Source organism: Saccostrea cucullata, unplaced genomic scaffold (genome assembly GCF_032062105.1).
Source record: "Saccostrea cucullata isolate Sc308-1 unplaced genomic scaffold, CSIRO_AGI_Scuc_v1 ctg13917, whole genome shotgun sequence".
Classification (NCBI taxonomy): Eukaryota; Metazoa; Mollusca; class Bivalvia; order Ostreida; family Ostreidae; genus Saccostrea; species Saccostrea cuccullata.
Window position 1 is genome coordinate 5,952 of NW_026937611.1, and position 23,451 is coordinate 29,402.

General features: G+C 36.7%; 1 protein-coding gene across 1 annotated transcript; it reads right to left on the reverse strand.

The window, feature by feature from the left end:
* Positions 1 to 457: 457 nt before the first annotated feature.
* Positions 458 to 2,479, reverse strand: LOC134248486 (uncharacterized). The gene has a single exon (XM_062730878.1). It carries the CDS (start codon positions 2,477 to 2,479, stop codon positions 458 to 460), a length of 2,022 nt encoding a protein of 673 aa, XP_062586862.1.
* Between the last annotated feature and the right edge of the window lie 20,972 nt (positions 2,480 to 23,451).

Consider the following 23,451-nt stretch of genomic DNA (forward strand, 5'->3'; position numbering starts at 1 on the left):
ATGGTCGATACAATGCCCTTGTCAGCAAATACAATTTATCATTGAATGATATCAATGCTGACTGACGTTTTTCATACCAATTGTTAGTCCATTATTTATACACTGAATTGACCACGGATTTTTTCCGTTATTTCCTGATCATGACAACGAGCACACGGCGGGTGTGACCGGTCGGCAGGGGATGCTCACTCCTCCATGGCACCTGGTCCCACCTCTGATGTTTCGGAGGTCCGTGTTTGCTCTGCTCTTGTTTTGTATATTTGTTTAAAGAACGTTGAGATTGAACACTGTTCGTTATTTCCATATCCTTCTTCAACTCCCAAAAATGATTTATGACTTTTAATTCAATTAAATGGTCATTCAGAAAATATTGTAGAGGAGAAATATTCACATTATATATATTCTACCAAATGGGATTCTACAAAAGGCTTTATTTTATTTCACTAATTTAGCCATGTTAGTGAAAGCTTCCCTGTATTCGCATTTCTGAAGCTCTGTGTATGCTGTTGAATGGTGCTTGTCTGAGAGATTGTTGGTATGAGTATAAAGCAGCCTGGAGGTTCCCTGTCACCTGTTGACAGATCCCCAGAATCTGCCATGTTATGTCTCTGAGATGTAAAGGTATAAACTGTCCTTGATCATAGTGAACTAGGGTCTGTAGATCATCTAGGGCTGTTTGTAGTCTCATTGTGTCTATATGTCTGTAGCACAAGATCTCTAGCATGTATAACAGTATAAAGGGTGGAATATGTAATGAAGTCTCCCTGTTCTGTATAGCAGACTGTTGTTCTGGTATCAATTCACTCATGTAATGGATTTTATTGTCAAGGTTGATATCCCATGCTACAGCCTGTCTCATCTTTTTAGACCAGGACTGTCCCCCTAGAGTCTTACATGTAGTATACATCTCTATATCTACATTATATCCATATATCACATATGGCTGTGCTAACTTGACCTTGATCATCTCTATGACGGATAAAGCTTCCATGTATCGAAATCCGTTGTAATAATAAATAGCTATGTACAACATGTCAGTAATACAACCAAACTTGGCTGCTAATTTCGGCATGTAACAAGAAATTTTGTCAGCTCTATACCTCAGCTTGTTTTTATGTGTGTAAGTTTCTATATGTAACATAAAAGCTGTGCTCTGAAGGACATAAGCTGTAAGTTTCTGTAGCATCACGGCTTGATACTGTGTAAGAAGGGGTAAGCCTATCATCTGTTCTATTCTATGTAGATTTTTCATATAGGATTCTACTAGGTTTGGTGTGCTAAGTGTGCAATATTTGCAAATTTCTTGAAACAGCACTATATTAAACACCATTTCAGGGATTAGAGTATGTTCATCTGAACAGATGAAGAGGTGGGGGTTATATAGGACATTTATGATACAAGACCTAATAGATGGACTGTGTAGCAGGAATGCTATACCCTTCTCATACAATCCATACAGTTTTATTAATAGCTGATGTTGTGCTTCACCATGAATCTTACCCAGAAACATATTGTTTTGAGGAATGAAAAAGTTAGGACAGACCCCCTCATACACCCATTTTAGGATGAGTTTGAAACAGACCCAGAAACACTCCATGAAATTTTGTGGACACCAGTAAAGTATTTTGTTCTGTTGAATAACCCAAAAAACTGCTGTCTTCGTGTGATAGGAACACAGTAATTTATCAGCATCACTCAGTCCATTGTTAATTATTTCTGTTAAGAATAATTTAAGCAAGCCATAGGTCAAGAATTGATAGTGATTCATAGCACCCACAAGTTTGTGTTCTGCAAGAGAGAAAGAAATTCTCCATTCATTGCTTTCATGATGTCCTAGCTTATGTCCAATTGCTACAAAATGACATCCATTTTTCACTATATCATCAACAATATAAGTCTGGGGCCATGAGCGACATCTGTCTATCCATGAGGAGGCAGATGGAGACCAAAAGTCACTGACAAAACAGTCAGCAAAATCATATTCTGTATCACTGCCAAAAGTTCCACTGGCACATGGTCCATGTTGAATGGAGTCAGGTGACAGTGCAGAACACCATATATTTCTGTATTCTGAACTGGAGATATAAAACCGGTTATTCATTCTAAAACAGGCTCTCTGTACGTCTTCATCCCTGCTTGTTGACAGTAAATATAGCAAAGTGTACCCTGGTGGACTCTCAGAACAGTCACAGAGGATCAGTGTTTGTCTGTGTGTGTTGTAATACTGAGACTGAGATAATTCCCAAATCACACGGTGATCATTTCGCCAGTACATATAGTCTATATCTGATCCTTCTAGTCTGAATCCTTCTTTGTTACTTCCATTCACCATCACACTATTCTCACCACTTGTTTTCCCTTTATTGTCCACCACATCCCTAATGTCCGCCACATCTCTCCTCATGGCCACCTCCTGTGAAGTCCCGAGATTATAACACAGTCCCACGAACACTGACTCAGACATATGTTGAAGAGCCATCTTCCTAATGATGAATACCATACTTATATAAATGCAAGCTTTAGAAAATCTTTCAATTATTACATAATTTCGATAATTATATATTAAGGTTAATATTTACATTTTACTCTACGTTTTCAAAAATTCTCACCGGTCACGATAGCCTAGTGGTAGAGCGTTCGCTTCGTGATCGGGAGGCCCGGGTTCGATTCTCGATCGCGGCGCTGCGTCATACCTAAGACGTAAACATAGGTAGTGACTGTTCCTTCACCAAGCGCTCGGCACTAGAAGTGAAAGTCACGGGTCTTTCGGATATGACCTTAAAAGCGTAGGTCCCATGTCACGGTAGGCGTTGGCACGATAAAGAACCCTCACTGCTCAATGGCCCTGAGTGCCGAGTATAGGTCTAAATTTGAAGCCCTTTACCGGCATCTGTGACGTCTCCATATGAGTGAAAAATTCTCAAGAGGAACGTTAAACAAAATACAATCAATCAATTAATCAAAAATTCTTATTGCTTTCAAGGTTTTTATTTTTTAATGTACGGGCTTGATTTATTCTCAGCTTATAATAAAGTTACAAAGAACAAAAGAACATAAAAATATATATATGCTATATTATCTATACAAAGTTAATCAAATTACATCACAGTACTTACTGATAACGACATTAAAGACCTTTTGAGTACTAGTAATTATACCCATCAAAACATACATTGGTAACATTCTTTCAAAATGGGGTCCATTTTAACATATTGAGAAATGAAAATTACAAGGTGCTATATATAAATAGAAGGGAAAAACCACTATGAATCTACTTTCGTTTTATAATGACTATTTGTGTTGGGCACATGTTTCTTATACGGGGTACCCCCTGCTTATTTCACTGACCCTTCGGGCTTCACAGGATTCGATCACGTGACCAACTAAAAGTTCATTACCCAGAGAACCTTTCAACATTGTTGTTTATTTCTTAAGTAAAAGTAGGTCAAACTCAACGGTCAAGAGGTCAAACTTGGTGGTACCCAAAAACGACTTGTCACAAGGAATACACCTGTGAAATATGAACGCCATGGCCCTTTCCAATCAACCCTTATATGGGCTAGGTTTAAGTTGACATCAGTCAAAATCGCAGGATATAAAATATATCCTCAGGATCTTGCAATACTGGGGCATTAAAATTAATGGTTGGAATGGAAATAATTTTAATCTTCAAGTTTGAACAATATAAGACCACTAACCTCCCGTTCACACATAAAAGGCGCTTCTACTACGATCAAAAATTGTGGTCAAAAGCGTGGCCGATCGTGACAAATCGCAGGAGGAACGTCGTGGGGTCGTCAGAAGCGTAGTATGATCGCAGTAGAGTCTTCATGATTGGAGAGCTCTACGCTCTCACCACGCTTATTTTGAACATGTTCAAAACAAGCGTAGCGGGATTGTGGTCAACAAAAATCGGGGTGAAGTCGTAAAAAAGGCGTAGTAGAAGCGCCGTAATCGTACAAGCAGCGCGGAAGCATCGTAGAGAGATCTTCATGATCGTAGTAAAAGCGCCGTGAGAGCGTACGAACTTACCAAGCACGCTCATACAACGCTCCGTCTACGTTCGTACTACGTTCTCACTACGATCTCTCTACGTGCCTGAAGATCCTACGACGATCTACAATGACCTTACACCGATCATATCACGACCTATCAGACAAGAGCTTATACCGCTGATATTTGACCAATCATCATCTGTTAACTACATAAAAAAGGGTGACACTATACTTGATGATCATTTACAATTGAGCATTTTCACATCTTGTTACAGTTATAATAATTGAAAATGTCCTAAACCTAGCTGCAGATCTGTAGCTCTCCGAAAAAATATATATTGATATTGATAGACCGGACTATCAATAATTTTTTTTTTCGGAGAGCTACCGATCTGCAGCTACCCTAGACCATGTGGTTGCGATCGGCTGCGATCTGCCCCGATCAAAAATAAAATTCAGATCGTGGATTGATCGGGATGATCGCCGTAGAGTCGCAGCTCTGTGTGAACAGGGGGTAAGAGTTGAATTATTGGTTTTCAAGGAAAAAATTCTAAACTTAAAAAAATGCATAGAATTATAAAATTAGGAAATATTATTAAAAATAGCAGTGATATAAAGGATATAATTTATCATTTTTTTTTTTTGTTGTTGTTTTTTCAATGACTTCCAAAATTTTTAAGTATTAAAAACAAATTATTCATTTAAAATTTAAGATCCATATAAATACTATTTATTAATCGTTTAATTCCATTCTGACCGCTGCATACCTTCTACCTTATATATAATTCTGCATGCCTTTACTAGTATACAGTTAATTCCTTAAAAGTTTGATTTTTGTATATTTTCAGGCCATTTTGATCTAGTCTTATATTTCTTACGTATATATTTTCATGCATTCCATCATTTCTTTATAATTCTTACTTCTGTAAATTTTCAGTCGATCCTGCCTCTACTGGAGTCTGACCTTCTGGATTATAATTCAGACTAGTGCATACTTCCATGTATTCTGTAATTTCTTTATAATTCTGCCTTTATTTTTATGTTTCAGTCGATCCTAACTCTACTGGAGTCTGACCTGTAGGAAATATGTCAAGCCTGTGTGGAGGGAAAACTCACCAACAACCTCCCACAGTTTACCTCGGACCTGTATACAGCGGAGGTGGTGCTAGCCAGTGGGGATACCCTGTATACAGCAGGGTTGGTGCTAGTCAGTGGGGGTTACCCTGTATACAGTTGGGGTGGTGCTAGTCAGTGGGGATACCCTGTATACAGCGGGGGTGGTGCTAGTCAGTGGGGATACCCTGTATACAGTTGGGGTGGTGCTAGTCAGTGGGGGTTACCCTGTATAAAGTTGGGGTGGTGCTAGTCAGTGGGGGTTACCCTGTATACAGTTGGGGTGGTGCTAGTCAGTGGGGGATACCCTGTATAAAGTTGGGGTGGTGCTAGTCAGTGGGGGTTACCCTGTATACAGTTGGGGTGGTGCTAGTCAGTGGGGGATACCCTGTATACAGCGGGGGTGGTGCTAGCCAGTGGGGGTTACCCTGTATACAGCAGGGTTGGTGCTAGTCAGTGGGGATACCCTGTATACTGTTGGGGTGGTGCTAGTCAGTGGGGGTTACCCTGTATACAGCGGGGGTGGTGCTAGCCAGTGGGGGTTACCCTGTATACAGCAGGGTTGGTGCTAGTCAGTGGGGATACCCTGTATACAGTTGGGGTGGTACTAGTCAGTGGGGGTTACCCTGTATACAGTTGGGGTGGTGCTAGTCAGTGGGGGTTACCCTGTATACAGCGGGGGTGGTGCTAGTCAGGGGGGATACCCTGTATACAGCGGGGGTGGTGCTAGCCAGTGGGGATACCCTGTATACAGCGGGGGTGGTGCTAGTCAGTGGGGATACCCTGTATACAGTTGGGGTGGTGCTAGTCAGTGGGGATACCCTGTATACAGCGGGGGTGGTGCTAGCCAGTGGGGGATACCCTGTATACAGCGGGGGTGGTGCTAGCCAGTGGGGGTTACCCTGTATACAGCAGGGTTGGTGCTAGTCAGTGGGGATACCCTGTATACAGCGGGGATGGTGCTAGCCAGTGGGGGATACCCTGTATACAGTTGGGGTGGTGCTAGTCAGTGGGGGTTACCCTGTATACAGCGGGGGTGGTGCTAGTCAGTGGGGATACCCTGTATACAGCAGGGTTGGTGCTAGTCAGTGGGGATACCCTGTATACAGCAGGGTTGGTGCTAGCCAGTGGGGGTTACCCTGTATATAGCAGGGTTGGTGCTAGTCAGTGGGGATACCCTGTATACAGCAGGGTTGGTGCTAGTTAGTGGGGATACCCTGTATACAGTTGGGGTGGTGCTAGTCAGTGGGGATACCCTGTATACAGTTGGGGTGGTGCTAGTCAGTGGGGGTTACCCTGTATACAGCGGGGGTGGTGCTGGTCAGTGGGGATACCCTGTATACAGCGGGGGTGGTGCTAGCCAGTGGGGGATACCCTGTATATAGTTGGGGTGGTGCTAGTCAGTGGGGATACCCTGTATACAGTTGGGGTGGTGCTAGTCAGTGGGGATACCCTGTATACAGCGGGGGTGGTGCTAGCCAGTGGGGGATACCCTGTATATAGTTTGGGTGGTGCTAGTCAGTGGGGATACCCTGTATACAGCGGGGGTGGTGCTAGTCAGTGGGGGTTACCCTGTATATAGCAGGGTTGGTGCTAGTCAGTGGGGATACCCTGTATACAGCAGGGTTGGTGCTAGTTAGTGGGGATACCCTGTATACAGCGGGGGTGGTGCTAGCCAGTGGGGGATACCCTGTATACAGCAGGGTTGGTGCTAGTCAGTGGGGATACCCTGTATACAGCAGGGTTGGTGCTAGCCAGTGGGGGTTACCCTGTATACAGCAGGGTTGGTGCTAGTCAGTGGGGGTTACCCTGTATACAGCAGGGTTGGTGCTAGTCAGTGGGGATACCCTGTATACAGCGGGGGTGGTGCTAGCCAGTGGGGGTTACCCTGTATACAGCAGGGTTGGTGCTAGCCAGTGGGGATACCCTGTATACAGCAGGGTTGGTGCTAGCCAGTGGGGATACCCTGTATACAGCAGGGATGGTGCTAGTTAGTGGGGATACCCTGTATACAGCGGGGGTGGTGCTAGCCAGTGGGGGATACCCTGTATACAGCAGGGTTGGTGCTAGTCAGTGGGGATACCCTGTATACAGCAGGGTTGGTGCTAGCCAGTGGGGGTTACCCTGTATACAGCAGGGTTGGTGCTAGTCAGTGGGGGTTACCCTGTATACAGCAGGGTTGGTGCTAGTCAGTGGGGTTACCCTGTATACAGCGGGGGTAGTGCTAACCAGTGGGGGATACCCGGGGGAGTACAAAAAATGGTTCCGTATCTATTTTGGGAATCACCAATGGATACCATCATATGTATTTGAAGGCTCCAGATCGTTTTCCTTAATATTCCCAATATCCAATGTAAGTTGGGAGGATCTGTTTATTTACAAAAAGCGGGTTGCCTATCAATGTCTTTTGTATGTAATGGCTCGAGTTTGTTTTTCTTAATTTTCCCAATATCCAATGAAGGTAGGGAAGATCTGTTTATTTATTTATAAAAAGAGGGTTGCCCATCACTGTCTTATGTATGCGACGGCTATAATTTACATGATTGTATGTAATGTTGTATATCTATGTGCTTTTGTTCACTTTCGTCATTTATCTGGTCTATAAATGAAATTATCACTTAACTCAAGTTCTCATCTCTTCTCTCGTGTTTCAAGCAACAAGAACAAGTTAAGGAAAGGCCTTTTCAGATTATGATATTTACTTTCATTGGTGGAAAAGTTGTGGAATATAAACATTATTTTCCTCAGTAGAAATCCAACATCATTTTGTCTAGGAATTCTCTGGGTTACATTCTAGTATACAAGTCATGTATAATCATATCAAAGCCTTATCGTTTCTATATCATGTCTGGGGGACTGCATTATGACCGATATTTTTTGTAGTGAAAAGTCATAATCATTTTTCTATTCAGTATTTTTTTTAATTAAGAGTTTTTTTTACCTTCACACAAATTTCATAAATTCAAACAAAGGTTTAAGTAAATAAATGTACAAGACAGTTTGACATCAATCAAAGCAAAAAATGAGGTAATTGAAAACTAGTGTAAAAGTTTATGTAGAGAGAGGGGGGTTGAGAGAGAGGGGAGTGAACGAGAGAGAGAGAGAGAGAGAGAGAAGAGAGAGAGAGAGAGAGAGAGAGAGAGAGAGAGAGAGAGAGAGAGAGAGAGAGAGAGAAAGAGAGAGAGAGAGAAGTATGGGGGCACAAACTTTATATATTAATTTATGATAAGAAACTTTTTAAAGTTTTCCAACTATTTCCTGCCAGTGGCTTTCAAATTCATCATATGGACAATTTTTTAACAAAAGAAATTTTCTATTCAGTATTGTTTGATTAGTAAATTATTGTCAAAATATTTTAGTAAAGGTAATTTTTTCAACATAAATCATGAGATAATATTTGAGTGTTTGTGTGTACAAGGTTTTCCTCTTGGGTAGATAAGGACAAAAGTTTCTCCAAGTAGCAGAGTGAAGGTAAACATTCCCACACCACAACCATTTGTATACAACAATACGAAGTATTGTAATACCACCATTTTTTCTCTTATACAGAGTATGAATAATTAATTGCAATACCAAATACGAGGGTTGTCCCAAAATTCCGTAGAGAAGCGTTGTTTTGTAGGAACCCTATGTCCTGGATTAATGAAATTTCGTATATAGATTGATTGATTGACTGTATACTGTTTTACGTCCCGCTCCAGAATATTTCACTGATATGGAGACGTCACCATTGCCGGTGAAGGGCTGCATATTTAGGCCTATGCTCGGCACTCAGGGCCTTTGAACAGGGAGGGATCTTTATCGTGCCACACCTGCTGTGACACGGGGCCTCGGTTTATACGGTCTCATCCGAAGGACCGCCCCATTTAGTCGCCTTTTACAACAAGCAATGGGGTACTGAGGACCTATTCTAATCCGGATCCCCACGGGGCTCGTATATAGATTAAACAATCACTATCTAATACTTTATAGAGAAATATTGAAATATTAACTTCACAAATTATTACAATTTAAAAGACACATTTCATTGTCTGGTGTAGGTAAGCGGCGCAATACCGAAAAGTTGCAATTAAAATTTGGTATATTATATTTAAAATCCTACGGAAAAGTTATTACTACCCCGTATATTTTTAATGGAAATGAAAATTCTAAATACGGTTCTATATTAACTACATTTCCCCAAATTTTGGTGTTAATGCTTTGATAAATATGATTTTATAACGTTTTATATACATGAGGATGAAATCCGACATTCTGAAAACGGCGGCGGTGCTCTGGACTATGATCAAGTGTTTTGATCCTGAATTCAATCTACTCATAACAGTTTGGTAGACTAAGAAACTATTTCTCATCCTGAGTATTTGAAATGAATAAAACTGTTTCTCTGTGTATATGTAAATAACAGTAGCTAAAATAAAAGACGGGGCTAAGAAATGGACAAGAGTTGCATTGTGCAACTCCCTTAGAGAAAAGCCCGTAGAAATGTAGCGTTTTCAAATTATTATTATTTAATACCTGTACATGCACATACTTTGTTTACATATTATAATGTTTGATCATATCAAAGTAATTAAGGTCATACGCAACGTAGTTTGAACTTTATTGGGTTCTTCCCTGCATGATGGAGTTGAAGAGTTCCACTAAATGAAAGACCTGTGTGCAATTTTTTTAATGTCAATAAACATGATAAATGGATTGATTTGTACACATCTTCTAAAACAATTTTTGATAAAAAAAAATCTGGAGTTTATGTCTTGTAATTTTTGTACATTTTTCTTTGAATAATGCAAAAAAAATTCAACATTTTATATCTTTTTAAAACCTGTGGTAAGGCATGCTGATTTTTTGTCTAAGAACTTGTATTGGTATTATAAATTTACATTTAGAATATCTTAAAAAAATACCAGTAGGTAAGGTACATTGCGTATCCTTAAGACATTTCACATTTATAACTCCAACTGTTTCGTTTAATTTCAGAATTTGATTCTGGTAATTGAAATATTTCATCCAAAAATTTGAAATGTTGACATTTGTATCTTTTACGTTATAGATAGCTCCGTGTATTAGAGAACGATATCACCTTAAATGTTATTACTCGAAAAGTTTTCAAGTAAACATCATAAAATTTCTAAATTTATCTGCCAAGAACACGCTTTATCAACCCTGAAAATCATGATACATAAATTTATGATCTCAGATATGAGCTGAGTCTATGAAATTTTGGGACAACCCTCGTATGACCTTTATGTATTCCTCATAATACCAGTAAATGAAATTATTTGCAAGTTTAAACTGTATTAGCATTATAAACAACAATAAAACTTATCAATGCATTGAAAAAAGTCGCTAGTTAAATCCCATACAGCTGGTTATAAACAAATCACTGATCTCGATGAACTTGTCAATCATGACGTCATTTTGGTAAACATGATATAATTCATGTGCTGTGAGAGGCAGATTTAGCAAGGAAAATGTGTTTTATTATAAAACAGAATATTATTTACACGTTTTTTTATACCAATGTATAACCTTTGTTTATGACGATTATTCACTAACTTTGGAGAGAATGTATTCAAATAATTTTGTCGTGTTTTTATGATCAGGTTAGGTATATTTTACATCGAGGTGCCTCCTTAAATCCTTCTTACGCATAGGCATACACAAAATAGATCTTAATCATTTTTTGATTATAAAAAAGGATATGTTCCTTAACTTGAAAAGTGCTGAAGCTTTCTTTAAATCGAGAGCGTGAGGACACAATATAATTGGTTAAAGTTGATTATATTTTAGACATTGGCCTTGAAATTCACTTGAAATTTTAACTATTAAAACCGGAATTCCTATCAAATCAGCAGCACTTTCCAGAAAGTACAAAATATACAGAAGCAATTAATAGTTTTAATTTTTTCAATTTCAAATGGGTATGCCCTTGTGATTTTGAAATTTGTAAATGACCTACATTCAGTACACGTACTATGCAGTTTTCACGTGACTTTCCATCGATGGGACCAAACTTCATACAGTACAAAGGAGGTTATACCATGCTATTTCCATACGTATCCAAGTTTTGTAATAATAAGCTGAATAAAAATAAATTTAGCATTAAAAACAATTCCCGTTTTTGCATTTCTATTTTTTGTTAATTTCTCATAGTCAGCTTTAACAGTGCTGAGAATCAAGCTATATGATAAACGTGATGACTTTAACTTTTCTATCGTCAACTTCCATTACTTTTCCTGCAATACACCGTCATCACCTGCGTACGGAGTATATATATCTCAGTTGATTCGATACGCAAGTACATGCTCTACATATGAACAATTTCTAAAACGGGGTAAATGATTGACAAACAAGTTGATGAAACAAGAATTTCAGCACGTTTAAAATCATCATTTCGTAAGTTCTATTGCAGATACAATGAATTTGTCAGCAAATACAATTTATCATTGAGTCAACTGACTGACGTTTTTCATACTAATTGTTAGTCCATTATTTATAAACTGACTTGACGACAGATTTTCCCGTTATTCCCCAATCGTTATAAGGAACATTTACTCTGCTCCTTATTTGTATTCTTTTATGGACTTTTGATCTTGAGTAATGTTCGTTATCTCCATATTTTTCATTCAATTGTTGAAAAATTGTTACATGATACACAGGTAACCTATAAGGTCCATGGGCCTCTAGTACGTTGTGGTGCGTTGTGCGTTAACATATGAACAATTTAAGCTTCCTCTCTGCAACTGCTTCACCAGTTTTGGCATGAAACATCTGTAGATAAAAGGAAACAAAATTAGTGAAGTTCATGGTCCCTGCCCCTTCTTTCTTCACGGGGCTTAGGGGGTGGATCAAAATGTTAGTATTATTGTAATAAGCATTGGGTCCATTATCAAAATTTTGAAATTCATGGCCTCAGGATCAGGGGTTCTAGGGCTAGGGCGGGCCTATAGATAGAAAATACAGTTAAAATGCATTATTTATTTGAAAGTCTTCTTCTCTGCAGTGGGGTATTAAACAAGAAACTTAATGTGTATATGATGTAGCAATAATAAGGATCTGGCTGCATCTTCCAAAATTGTGAATGTTATGGCCCCAAGGTCAGGGGTTCTGGTGTTAGGACATGAATATTGATTATATTGTGAAATGCATCAATTCTTTCAAAATCCTCTCTGCTCCGTGGTACTAAACAAAATAATTACATAATTATGATGCGAAAGGGTGCTTCTTACAAAATTGTAAATTTCATGGCCCCAATGTCGGGTTTTGGAGTTAAGACGGGGCTTTATAAATTATTAGCGAAAATGAGTAAATTCTTTAAAAATATCCTCCTCTGTTCCTGGGTTTTAAGCAGATGAAGTACCTAAAACATGTATATGGTTATGATGAGCAAGGCTGTTTCTTCCGGAATCTTGAAATTCTAGGCCCCTGGGTCAGGGATACCATAGAGGGGGCATTAATCATTTACTGAAATTGAATTCATGCTTTGAAATCTGCTCCTTGGTGTTATTAAAACATTTATTATGAGCAAGATTGCTTCTTTTAAAATTGTGGAAGAGGGTGACATTCCTATTCTTATGCAATTTATGCATTTTGTTTGGTGTTTACGTCTCGTTTTGTTGACATTTGTTAGATTAAATACATCAAGGGGTGTAGTGTTTTACATCTGTCTGTTGTGATTTCACAAACAAAAGCTTTCACTCTCGTTAATGCTCGTTTTACAACCGAAAACACCATTTTTTTTAGCCAATTAAACTGCATTTTACGAAACAGTAACATTTATATTTAAAGGGATATAAATAGAAAAAATAACAATGTAACACTCAGATTTCTGGAAGTGTATTTCATCTTCTATTTGTACACAAAGGTTTGCATAACTTTTTTTTAATGATTTATGACTTGTAATTCAATTAAATGGTCATTCAGAAAATATTGTAGAGAAGAAATATTCACATTATATATATTCTACCAAATGGAATTCTACAAAAGGCTTTATTTTATTTCACTAAATTTAGCCATGTTAGTGAAAGCTTCCCTGTATTCGCATTTCTGAAGCTCTGTGTATGCTGTTGAATGGTGCTTGTCTGATAGCGCGGAGGTTCCCTGTCACCTGTTGACAGATCCCCAGAATCTGCCAAGATATGTCTCTTTTATATAAATTTATAAACTGTCCTTGATCATAGTGAACTAGGGTCTGTAGATTATCCAGGGCTGTTTGTAGTCTCATTGTGTCTACATGTCTGTAGCACAAGATCTCTAGCATATATAACAGAACAAATGGTGGGATGTATACTGGACTGTTGTTCTGTATAGCAAATTGTTGTTCTGGTATTATCTCATTGATGTAATAAATTTCTTGGCTAAGTTTGATATTCATTGCTACAGCCTGTCTCATCTTTGTAGACCAGGACTGTCCCCCTACAGCCTCAGTATACATTTCTGTATCTACATTTGATGTAATAATCACACAAGACTGTGTAACCTTGGCCTTGATAATCTCTATAATATTCAAAGTCTCCTTGTATCTGTGTCTTGTAATAATACATGGCTATGTACATCATGTCAGTAACAAAACCGAACTTGGCTGCTAATTTCAGCATGTGACAGGAGATTTTGTCCGCTCTATACCTCAGTTTGTTTTTACGTGTGTAAGTTTCCATGTATAATATAAAAGCAGTTCCCTGAAGAACATTAGCTGTAAGTTTCTGTAACAATGTGAATTGATATTGTGTAAGGAAAAGTGAGCCTATGATTTGTGCTATTGTACGTAGAGACCTCATACATGTTTCTAGGTTTGGAGTGGAAATTACGGCATAGGCGTGTATCTCTTCAAAGAGATTTTTATCGAACTTAATTTCAGATATCATAATATTTTCATCTGTACAGATGGAGAGGTGGGGGTAGAGGAGGACCTTTATAATAGAAGACCTAATGGATGGACTGTGTAGCAGGAAAGCTAAACCCTTCTCATACAACTCATGCAGCCTTATAAATAGTCGATGTTGTGCTTCACCATGGACTTTTCTCAGAAACATGTTATTTTGGGGAATGAAGAAGTTAGGACTGACCCCTCATACACCCACTTAAGAATGAGCTTAACGCATTTCCAGAAACACTCTAGGAGAGTTTGTGGACACCAATGTTGTAATGTATTTTGTTGAATCATCCCGAAAACTGTTGTTTTCATATGATAGGAACACAGTAATTTATCACCATCACCTAGTTCATTGTTAATTATTCCTGTCAAGAACAATTTAAGCAAGCCATAAGTTAAGAATTGACAGTGATTCATAGCACACAGAAGTTTGTGTTCTGCAAGAGAGAGAGAAATTCTCTATTCATTGTGCACATGGTGTCCAAGTGTATGTCCTATTAAGTGACATCCATTTTTTTACTATCTCATCAACAGCACGAGGCTGTGGCCATGTGTGGCATCTGTCTATCCATGAGGAGGCAGATGGAGGCCAAAAGTCACAAGCAAAACAGTAGGCATAATCATAATCTTTACCCCCAAAATACACTCCACTGATACAGGGTCAGGAAAATCGGCAACCGAGCACAGACTCTTTGTGTATTTTGAGCTGGAGATATAATTCCTGTTATTCATTCTAACACAAGCTCTCTGGATTCTTCTGTCCATGCTTGGTGACAGTAAGTATAACAAAGTTAATCCTGGTGGACTATCAAGAGTCACAGAGGATCAGTGTTTGAGTGTTTGTGTTGTAATACTTAGAGATAATTCCCAGATCACACGGTGATTATTTGGCCACAACATACAGTCTATATTTGACTTCTTCAGTCTCAATCCTTCTTTTGCACTTCCGCTCTGCATCAAACTGACATCATCACTTTTTCTCACTCGATTGATCACCATATCACTGATGTCTACCACATCTCTCCTCATGGCCACCAGTTGTGAAGTCCCAAGTTTATCACACAGTCCCATAAACACTGACTCAGACATATGCTGTAGGGCTGTCTTTCCAATGATGAATAAGAAAGATTTTTTTAATGTTCTGATATATATGACACCGGTATACACCATATATAAATGTCATTTTAGCAAATCATGCAATAGCAGTGGCGTATGTTCTTTTCTGCGTATGAGTAGACTAGTGTGAAGTCAAAGATTTAACCTGAGTTGGAAAGTGAAGTCAGAGAATAAACCTGAGGTGGAAAGTGAAGTCAGAGAATTAACCTGAGGTGGAAAATGTGGGTAACCGCGGAGCTTCCTTTTGATGGGTATTTTGTGGGGGGGGGGGGGGATTCAAAGGGAGCATTTGTACAAACTCATATATCTAAAGTTTTAATTTGATCAGTGAAAATAATACTGTAGATATATACATGTATTAACAGTTCAGATATATTGTGATATGCAGACGACAAATTCCTCAAGTATAGCTTTTGTTAATCTTGGTTTTACATAAAAAAGTATGAATTTTTGTCATTCTCTTGTGATTTCTACATTGTTCTTAAAATGTCTTTGAAATACGAGTACATCAAACATTCTGATATAGGTCATACATTCAGATGATTACCCAAATGACTTAAATAATCAGAAATATCACCCAATGATATTGTATCCAAATGCCTAGTAAGGTTCCCTTTTTTGTGAGGAAACTTGTTTAAGTATTTAGATTTCAAAGACAAATTCTTGGGGAAAATATATCTTTCAGGAACGCGTCATCTGGCATTTAAGTGAAATATTCCTCTGCTCCTAATTTCACATTTTTTTTAAAAATTCTAAACACTTATTTTCATCAATAACAATAGCATTAGATTCATAAATGGAAAAAAAAGTTTGAAGCATGAAGCGTTGCTTACTTTTTCAGAAATGAATATTATGCCTAAACATGATGTGAATAAATTTTGATTAGAAATTTTCAAAAAAAAAGGTTATCTCAAAAGTATAAGGTTAATATGAAAATAATGTCAAACCTATCTATTTCTGATCAGAAAACATAATGAAGTATTGCTTTTAAATCAGAATCAAAGCAGAATATCACATTTTTCTGTGCTTTTGAAATAATATGCATCCATTAACAAGTTACTTATATCTTTCCATTATCGATCTTGAAAATATTTTTAGTAAAACAAAATACCGGTATTAACTTAATGTGTATAGACAATTCTGCATTTGAAATTGCTGAAACAGTTAAAAGACTTAAATCTTAAAAGATAAGAAATATCTAAATTTCACAGTTTATGAAAATCTAAGTATAATTGTTTTAATTATACTATAATAGATAATTAATGAAAATATTGGCATTAGAAATTAGAATTCAATATATCTACTTTGATTACATTTGTTTCAGTTGACTATAAATATAGTCCTCAATAAAAAAACTCAGTACATTCTGACAAGACAATCCATTGTATTTCAAGCTAAGTTATCTCACTTATCAGAGGGATATTAAACCTTAACAAAACTGAGAACTCTTCACGTATCCCTTTACACTGCTTCGAAAATATAATATGGAAACTTCATTTCTGAATAATCAAAATTCGATCAATACGTTGAATTTCCTACTTACCAAATATAACTCAAGTTAGCAATTTCGTTTCCTGTACTTATTATGGACTCCTGTTGCTTTTGATGAAATTTCCTGCTACAGATTTATTAATAATAACACTTGAACTTTGGCTTTAAAATGTTCAAGATAAGGGAATAGTTTTGTCCGTAAATATAACATAATCGGTTAGGTATAAAGGTGCAGATTGCCAAGAATTCTTTTTTTTTGGGGGGGGGGCATTCCCAGAAAAGTATTTAAATTTTTAGAATATCCGATTTTCAGCCAAGGAGGAAAATGAAATTTTTCCAGGCAATAATTTTCATTTTATTCATCTTTATAAGATTCAAGGTTTTTGAAGTCTTAGCAAATGTCCTATAAAAGTTGACGTTTGTACCCTATAAAAGGAAAAAAAAGTAATACAGTTCTCGAGAAATTAGATATTTCTTGAATCCAGCGTTGGATATCAATGCTCATTAGCATGATATGAAATAAAAAGTGATTTATGGTGTCTTGCAATGAAAGCACATGACGGAAACCGAAGACAAAAAATACAAAATAAGTATGAAACTCATAAAATTTCCCCTGAATGCCTGGATATCCATCATTTTAACCAAAACTATTTGTTCATCAATATGCTATTGGAAAATGCAAAGCTGATATTCCAATTCGCTTTTTCAACAAAAATATTGGAGATTTTGAAAATTTTCCTTATATCATATGATTAACTTTAACCTTCAACTTTAAAGATATTTTGTGGATAAATTTACATTAATTTTTGGCTTCAGAGATACTTTTATGAGTATTTATGATAAATTAACTGCAAAGTTTACAAACCTGAGGATCGAACTATACCTTAATGATAGGCACGATTTCTTATCTACCCTCCCCCTTTATTCAATCGAATTTTTATTCTTGAGAAAATAGAAAAAGATGTGTAAGCTACAACCTTTTTGCCTATATGGAAATTACGCCACTGAAAAGTAACATAACGATGATCATATATTAAGCTCATTTATATTTTATTCTAAATTTTCAAAAACTCATTTTACTTTCAAAGTTGAGGTTCAAAAGGTTTAACATGTACCCCATACATGATTTGTTTTCAGCTTATAATTTACAAAGAATGAAATAGAAATAAGCACATATATGCTAATTATACAGAAAGTTAATGCATCATATTATTTACTGAATGGTATAGAAACTGTAGACATTTTAAGTACAATACAAATTAAAACTTACATTTGAGACGGGTTAATGAGATCCATTTTTACATGTAAAGATATGCAAATTACCGGGTGCTATATATGAACAGTATGGAAAACCCCTCTAAATGCACTTTAGTTCTATAATGAAAATTATCTCTACAAATATTTATAAAAAGAATTGAAAGCTTAATTGATTGAAAATTATCGTCCCTCTTGAGAATTTTCACTATGGAGACGCCACCAAATGGCGGTGGAGATCGAGCTGCAAATGTTGTCATTTACTCGGCGGTCAGAGCCATTAAGCTTAATCATTATTGCGATACAGGACCGTATGCGGTATCATCCAAAGGACTGCTCACCACATGTATCGTAGGATTCGCTCTAACCACTGCTGAAAGAAAAAGTTGGGAAAAATGATCTGAATGGAAATAATTTCAATCAAACTCTTCATGTTTGGGCAATATAGAGCCACTAAGAATTATATTATCAATTCAAAGCAAAAACCGAAACGTAAAAATAAAAAAAAAATATGAAAGAAGGGGCGCTTTTTTCGAAAATAAAAGTTATATATTTTTTTGAATTCCAAAAAATTTAAGATTAAAAAAAATTATCTGAAGTTTATAATTCAGATGGATTCCAAATTATTTTTTTAAATTCTGAATGTTGAATATTAATAATCTTTTAAAAAATATAATCTTGCCTTTATTCAGTACATTCATTATGATTCTGAGTTTTAGATATACAATGTATTTAAGCCATTTTGATCTAGTATTATCTTTCGAATTATTGTATATTTTCATGTGTTCCGGCTATCATTTCTTAATAATTCTGACCTCTGTATATTTTAAGTCTATCCTGCCATTACATGAGTCTGACCTGTATGAAGTATGTCAAGCCTGTGTGGAGGGAAAACTCATCCACAACCTCCCACAGTTTACCTCTGACCTCTATACAGCGGGGGCGATGCTTACCAGCGGGGGATACCCAGGAATGTACAAGAAAGTGATTCTTATCTCAGGTATACAACATAAAAGCTGTCAGGAATATGTGTGAGTCAATCTGTAGTTGATTATAAATTCCAGAAATTGTTCAAATAAATTATTGTAAGACAAAAATTTACATATACCCTCTGCCAAAACAAAATTGTGAAATTTATTGCGACAAGTACGTCAGGGGTTCTAGTGTTAGGGCGGGGCTAAATAGATGATATAGTGAAAATGCATTATTTCTTTGAATTTTTTTTTCTTGTTGTTTTGCTCCTAGGTAACACACTTTATATATTCCCCATAGACTTTTTCGTCCTTTACCTCTTAATAGTTACATCCACTAAATATTTTCTCTTTTATTCCTTCAGAAAACCATTGCTGTTTATCAGTTCATGAAAAACACTAATTATATCACCTGTACAGATTATTTTTTCAGTTGTTGTTCAATCGACATGATCATTTAAACGTACATGATGGATAAACCAATCATGACGACCCACAGCAGGCCCCTTAAATGTATGTCACAAATTTTACACAACTTATTATTCAATAATGGCAGGGACCTATATATTAGGCCCCTCATACTGGTAATTATTTTTAAAATATATTTCTTTTCACCTTTATTTTCCAATAAATAATTTGTAAGCAGATAGATTGATATTGATAAAATTTGATACTTGTATAAAGATATAGTTAAAATAGTTTAATGAAAATGAGTTGGAGGGAAAAATATTGGTCATCGTTGTATATCATTCAGTAGATTTCAATAACAGAAAGTGTGACATAATTTAGGACTAAACGTACAAATATTTTTTTTAATAGGAAATAAAATCATTTGACGTGATTTTTATGTACATGTACATGGTTTTAGAATATCAATGAAATAATTTATTCATTTTGTCAAAACATGCTTAATTTACTGTAGACGTACTTTTTTTCCACAATGTCAAATTCCATGAAGTCGCTATTCTTTTTAATCCACAGGTAAACATTTACGCGGATTTCCTGGACTTGTACTAAGTGCCTAACATTAGATTAGATTCAATGTGACCAAAAAATAGCGTGAATTAATACCACACAGAAGAAAAAACTTATACAGTATATCGCATATCCACTTATTATCAAATCAAAAGATACAACATGTCAATACCTACGACCTCATTTTTCTGATTATACATTGTAATGCATATAGCATCTTGTAATGTATGATGGAGTCGATATTAATAATTCTTGTATTGTTTATACATCTTGACCTCCAGGAGGGATGGTAGGGGATTTTATCACGGATCGCCTTGATGATACAAACAACGATCCTGATGCCCCGCCCCACGACACACTGCATGACTTTGATTACGAGGGGGAGGAAAGTGATGCCGGCTCACTGAGTTCTCTGAACACGATGTCTTCTGGAGAGGACCAAGATTACGACTTCCTCAACGAGTGGGGACCGAAATTTTCCAAGTTAGCAGACATGTACAATAATTACGAGGAGGATTCAGATTGAAAAGTTACTGGACATGTATAATACTTACGAGGACGATTCAAATTGATAAGTTAGAGGACATGTACAATAATTACCAAGACGATTCAGACTGATAAGTTAACGGACATGTACAATAATTACAAGGACGATTCAGATTGATAAGTTAGCGGACATGTACAATAATTACCAGGACGATTCCTTCTGATAATTTAGAGGACATGTACAATAATTACCAGGATGATTCAGACTGATAAATTACCGGACATGTACAATTATTACCAGGACGATTCAGACTGATAAGTTACCGGACATGTACAATAATTACCAGGACGATTCACACTGATAAGTTACCGGACATGTACAATAATCACAAGGAGGATAACCTGTGATAAGTTACCGGATATGTACAGTTTTTACGAGGACGATACAAACTAATAAGTTACCGGACATGTACAATAATTACCAGGACGATACAAACTGATAAGTAACCAGACATGTACAATAATTACTAGAATGATACAAACTAATAAGTTACCGGACATGTACAATAATTACAAGGACGATTCAGATTGATAAGTTAGCGGACATGTACAATAATTACGAGGAGGATTCAGATTGAAAAGTTACTGGACATGTACAATACTTACGAGGACGATTCAAATTGATAAGTTAGAGGACATGTACAATAATTACCAAGACGATTCAGACTGATAAGCTAACGGACATGTACAATAATTACAAGGACGATTCAGATTGATAAGTTAGCGGACATGTACAATAATTACCAGGACGATTCCTTCTGATAATTTAGAGGACATGTACAATAATTACCAGGACGATTCAGACTGATAAATTACCGGACATGTACAATAATTACCAGGACGATTCAGACTGATAAGTTACCGGACATGTACAATAATTACCAGGACGATTCACACTGATAAGTTACCGGACATGTACAATAACCACAAGGAGGATAACCTGTGATAAGTTACCGGATATGTACAGTTTTTACTAGGACGATACAAACTAATAAGTTACCGGACATGTACAATAATTACCAGGACGATACAAACTGATAAGTAACCAGACATGTTCAATAATTACTAGAATGATACAAACTAATAAGTTACCGGACATGTACAATAATTACAAGGACGATTCAGATTGATAAGTTAGCGGACATGTACAATAATTACCAAGACGATTCAGACTGATAAAGTTAGCGGACATGTACAATAATAACCAGGACGATTTAGTCTGATAAATTAGCGGACATGTACAATAATTACCAGGACGATTCAGACTGATAAGTTACCGGACATGTACAAAAATCACAAGGAGGATCAACTGTGATAAGTTAGAGGACATATACTGTAATTACGAGGACGATTAAGACTGGAAAGTTGGTGGATATGTACATATTTTTCTATTCAGTATTGTTTCATATGTCAATTATTGTGAAAATATTTTAGTAAAATAATTTTTTTTTCAACAATATTTATGAGATGATTTTTGTGTGTTTGTATCTACACAAGGTTTCTCCAAGTACCAGAGTGAAGTCAAACTTTCCTTCACCACATCCATTTGTATACAACAATGCAGATGGAATAAATTATTGCAACACCAACCTTTTATCTCTTAGCCAGAACACTATAGACTAATGAGAAATACGTTTTCATGCCTCATGTTTTAGCCCCCTACTGGAAAAACTGAAGGGGTCTTTGTATTGGTTCCCTCATTATCTTTCTGTCTTATTTATTTTCTCCACATATTTAAGGTCACCTGAGTCACTCATGCTATCCGTATTTGTGCGTCGTCATGCGGTGTGCATCAATTGGTTAAAATTATTTGAACATTTCAGCTTCTTCTCTGCAACCTCTCAACCAATTGTAATCAATCTTGGCATAAAGAATCTATGGATAGAAGAAAACTAACATTTTGAAATTTTGAATTTTATGGTCCATGTCCCCTTGGGCCTGAGGGATGGGCCAAAAACTACTGAAATTAATATATTCTTTAAAAATCATCTTCTTTACTCATGGATATCAAGAAGTCAAAGTGTTGGCATGATTGTAATTAGCTTTGAGTCCTCTACCAAAATTGTTTAATGGCGCCAGGGTCAGGGGTTCTAGTGCTAGGGTGGGGCTATATATAATATATTTGAAAATGCATTATTTCTTTGAATAGTTTCTCTGCTATTGGGAGAGAAATAAACTTATTGTTCTGATCCGGTGTAAAGATGAAAAATGACCCCCACTGGTTACTCTTCTCAAATTGTGAATTTCTTCATAGCCCTAACTTCATTGGTTTAAACAGTAGGGCAGAGCTGTGTTCATTTTATAGTGAAATGCATTAATTCATTGCAAATCTTCTTCTCTGATCTGGGGTATTAAACAAAATAACTACATGGGAGGGTGCGTCTTTTAAAATTGTGAATTTTATAGCAACTGGGTCAAGGGTTCTGGTGTTAGGGCAGCTCTATATAGATAATATAGTAAAAATGCAAAACTTCTTTTAAAATTTTCGCATCTACACCTTGGTATGAAGCAGATAAACTATTTTATATAGTTATGAGGAGCAAGGGTGCCTCTTCCAGAATTGTGAATTGCAAGGCCCCTGGGCCACTGAACCGGTGACCCACTGATCCAGAACTGTAAACAATACGCAACTGTTGTAAGGACTTATTGTGAAAGGTCTGGGATGGTCAACTCAGAAATATTAAATATTCCAATATGAAAAGGGTTCTGCCATAGGTGAAGTATATTTAATTTGTTAGATAAAGAACTTTCCAGGAGAAATATATTATGGTCAACCTGTTTATCTCGTGGATGGGATAATACCAGCGTTTTGACAAGACTAAAAAAGGGGTATTTGCGTTTGTTAAAGAAAAACAGCATCATTTATATCTGGCAAAGTGTTCACTTCATCTGGTGCATAAATATGCAAAGAGACCTGTTAAAGTGCTGCCTTCTGTAGATGAGTTCATATTTGACATTTACTACTTCTTCAACAAAAGTGAGAAAAATCCTTTAAGGACATTCAAAACATGTGCTGCGTAGACCAGAAAAGTACTAGGTGGCTAAGTATTGAGAGATGTAATGAGAGACTTTAACACAACTGGGATACACTTAAAAACTATTTAACCAAAGGAGAAGA

Coding starts and splice junctions, on each gene's coding strand:
- LOC134248486 (XM_062730878.1), bottom strand. CDS start 2,479: ATGGCTCTTCAACATATGTCTGAGTCAGTGTTCGTGGGACTGTGTTAT.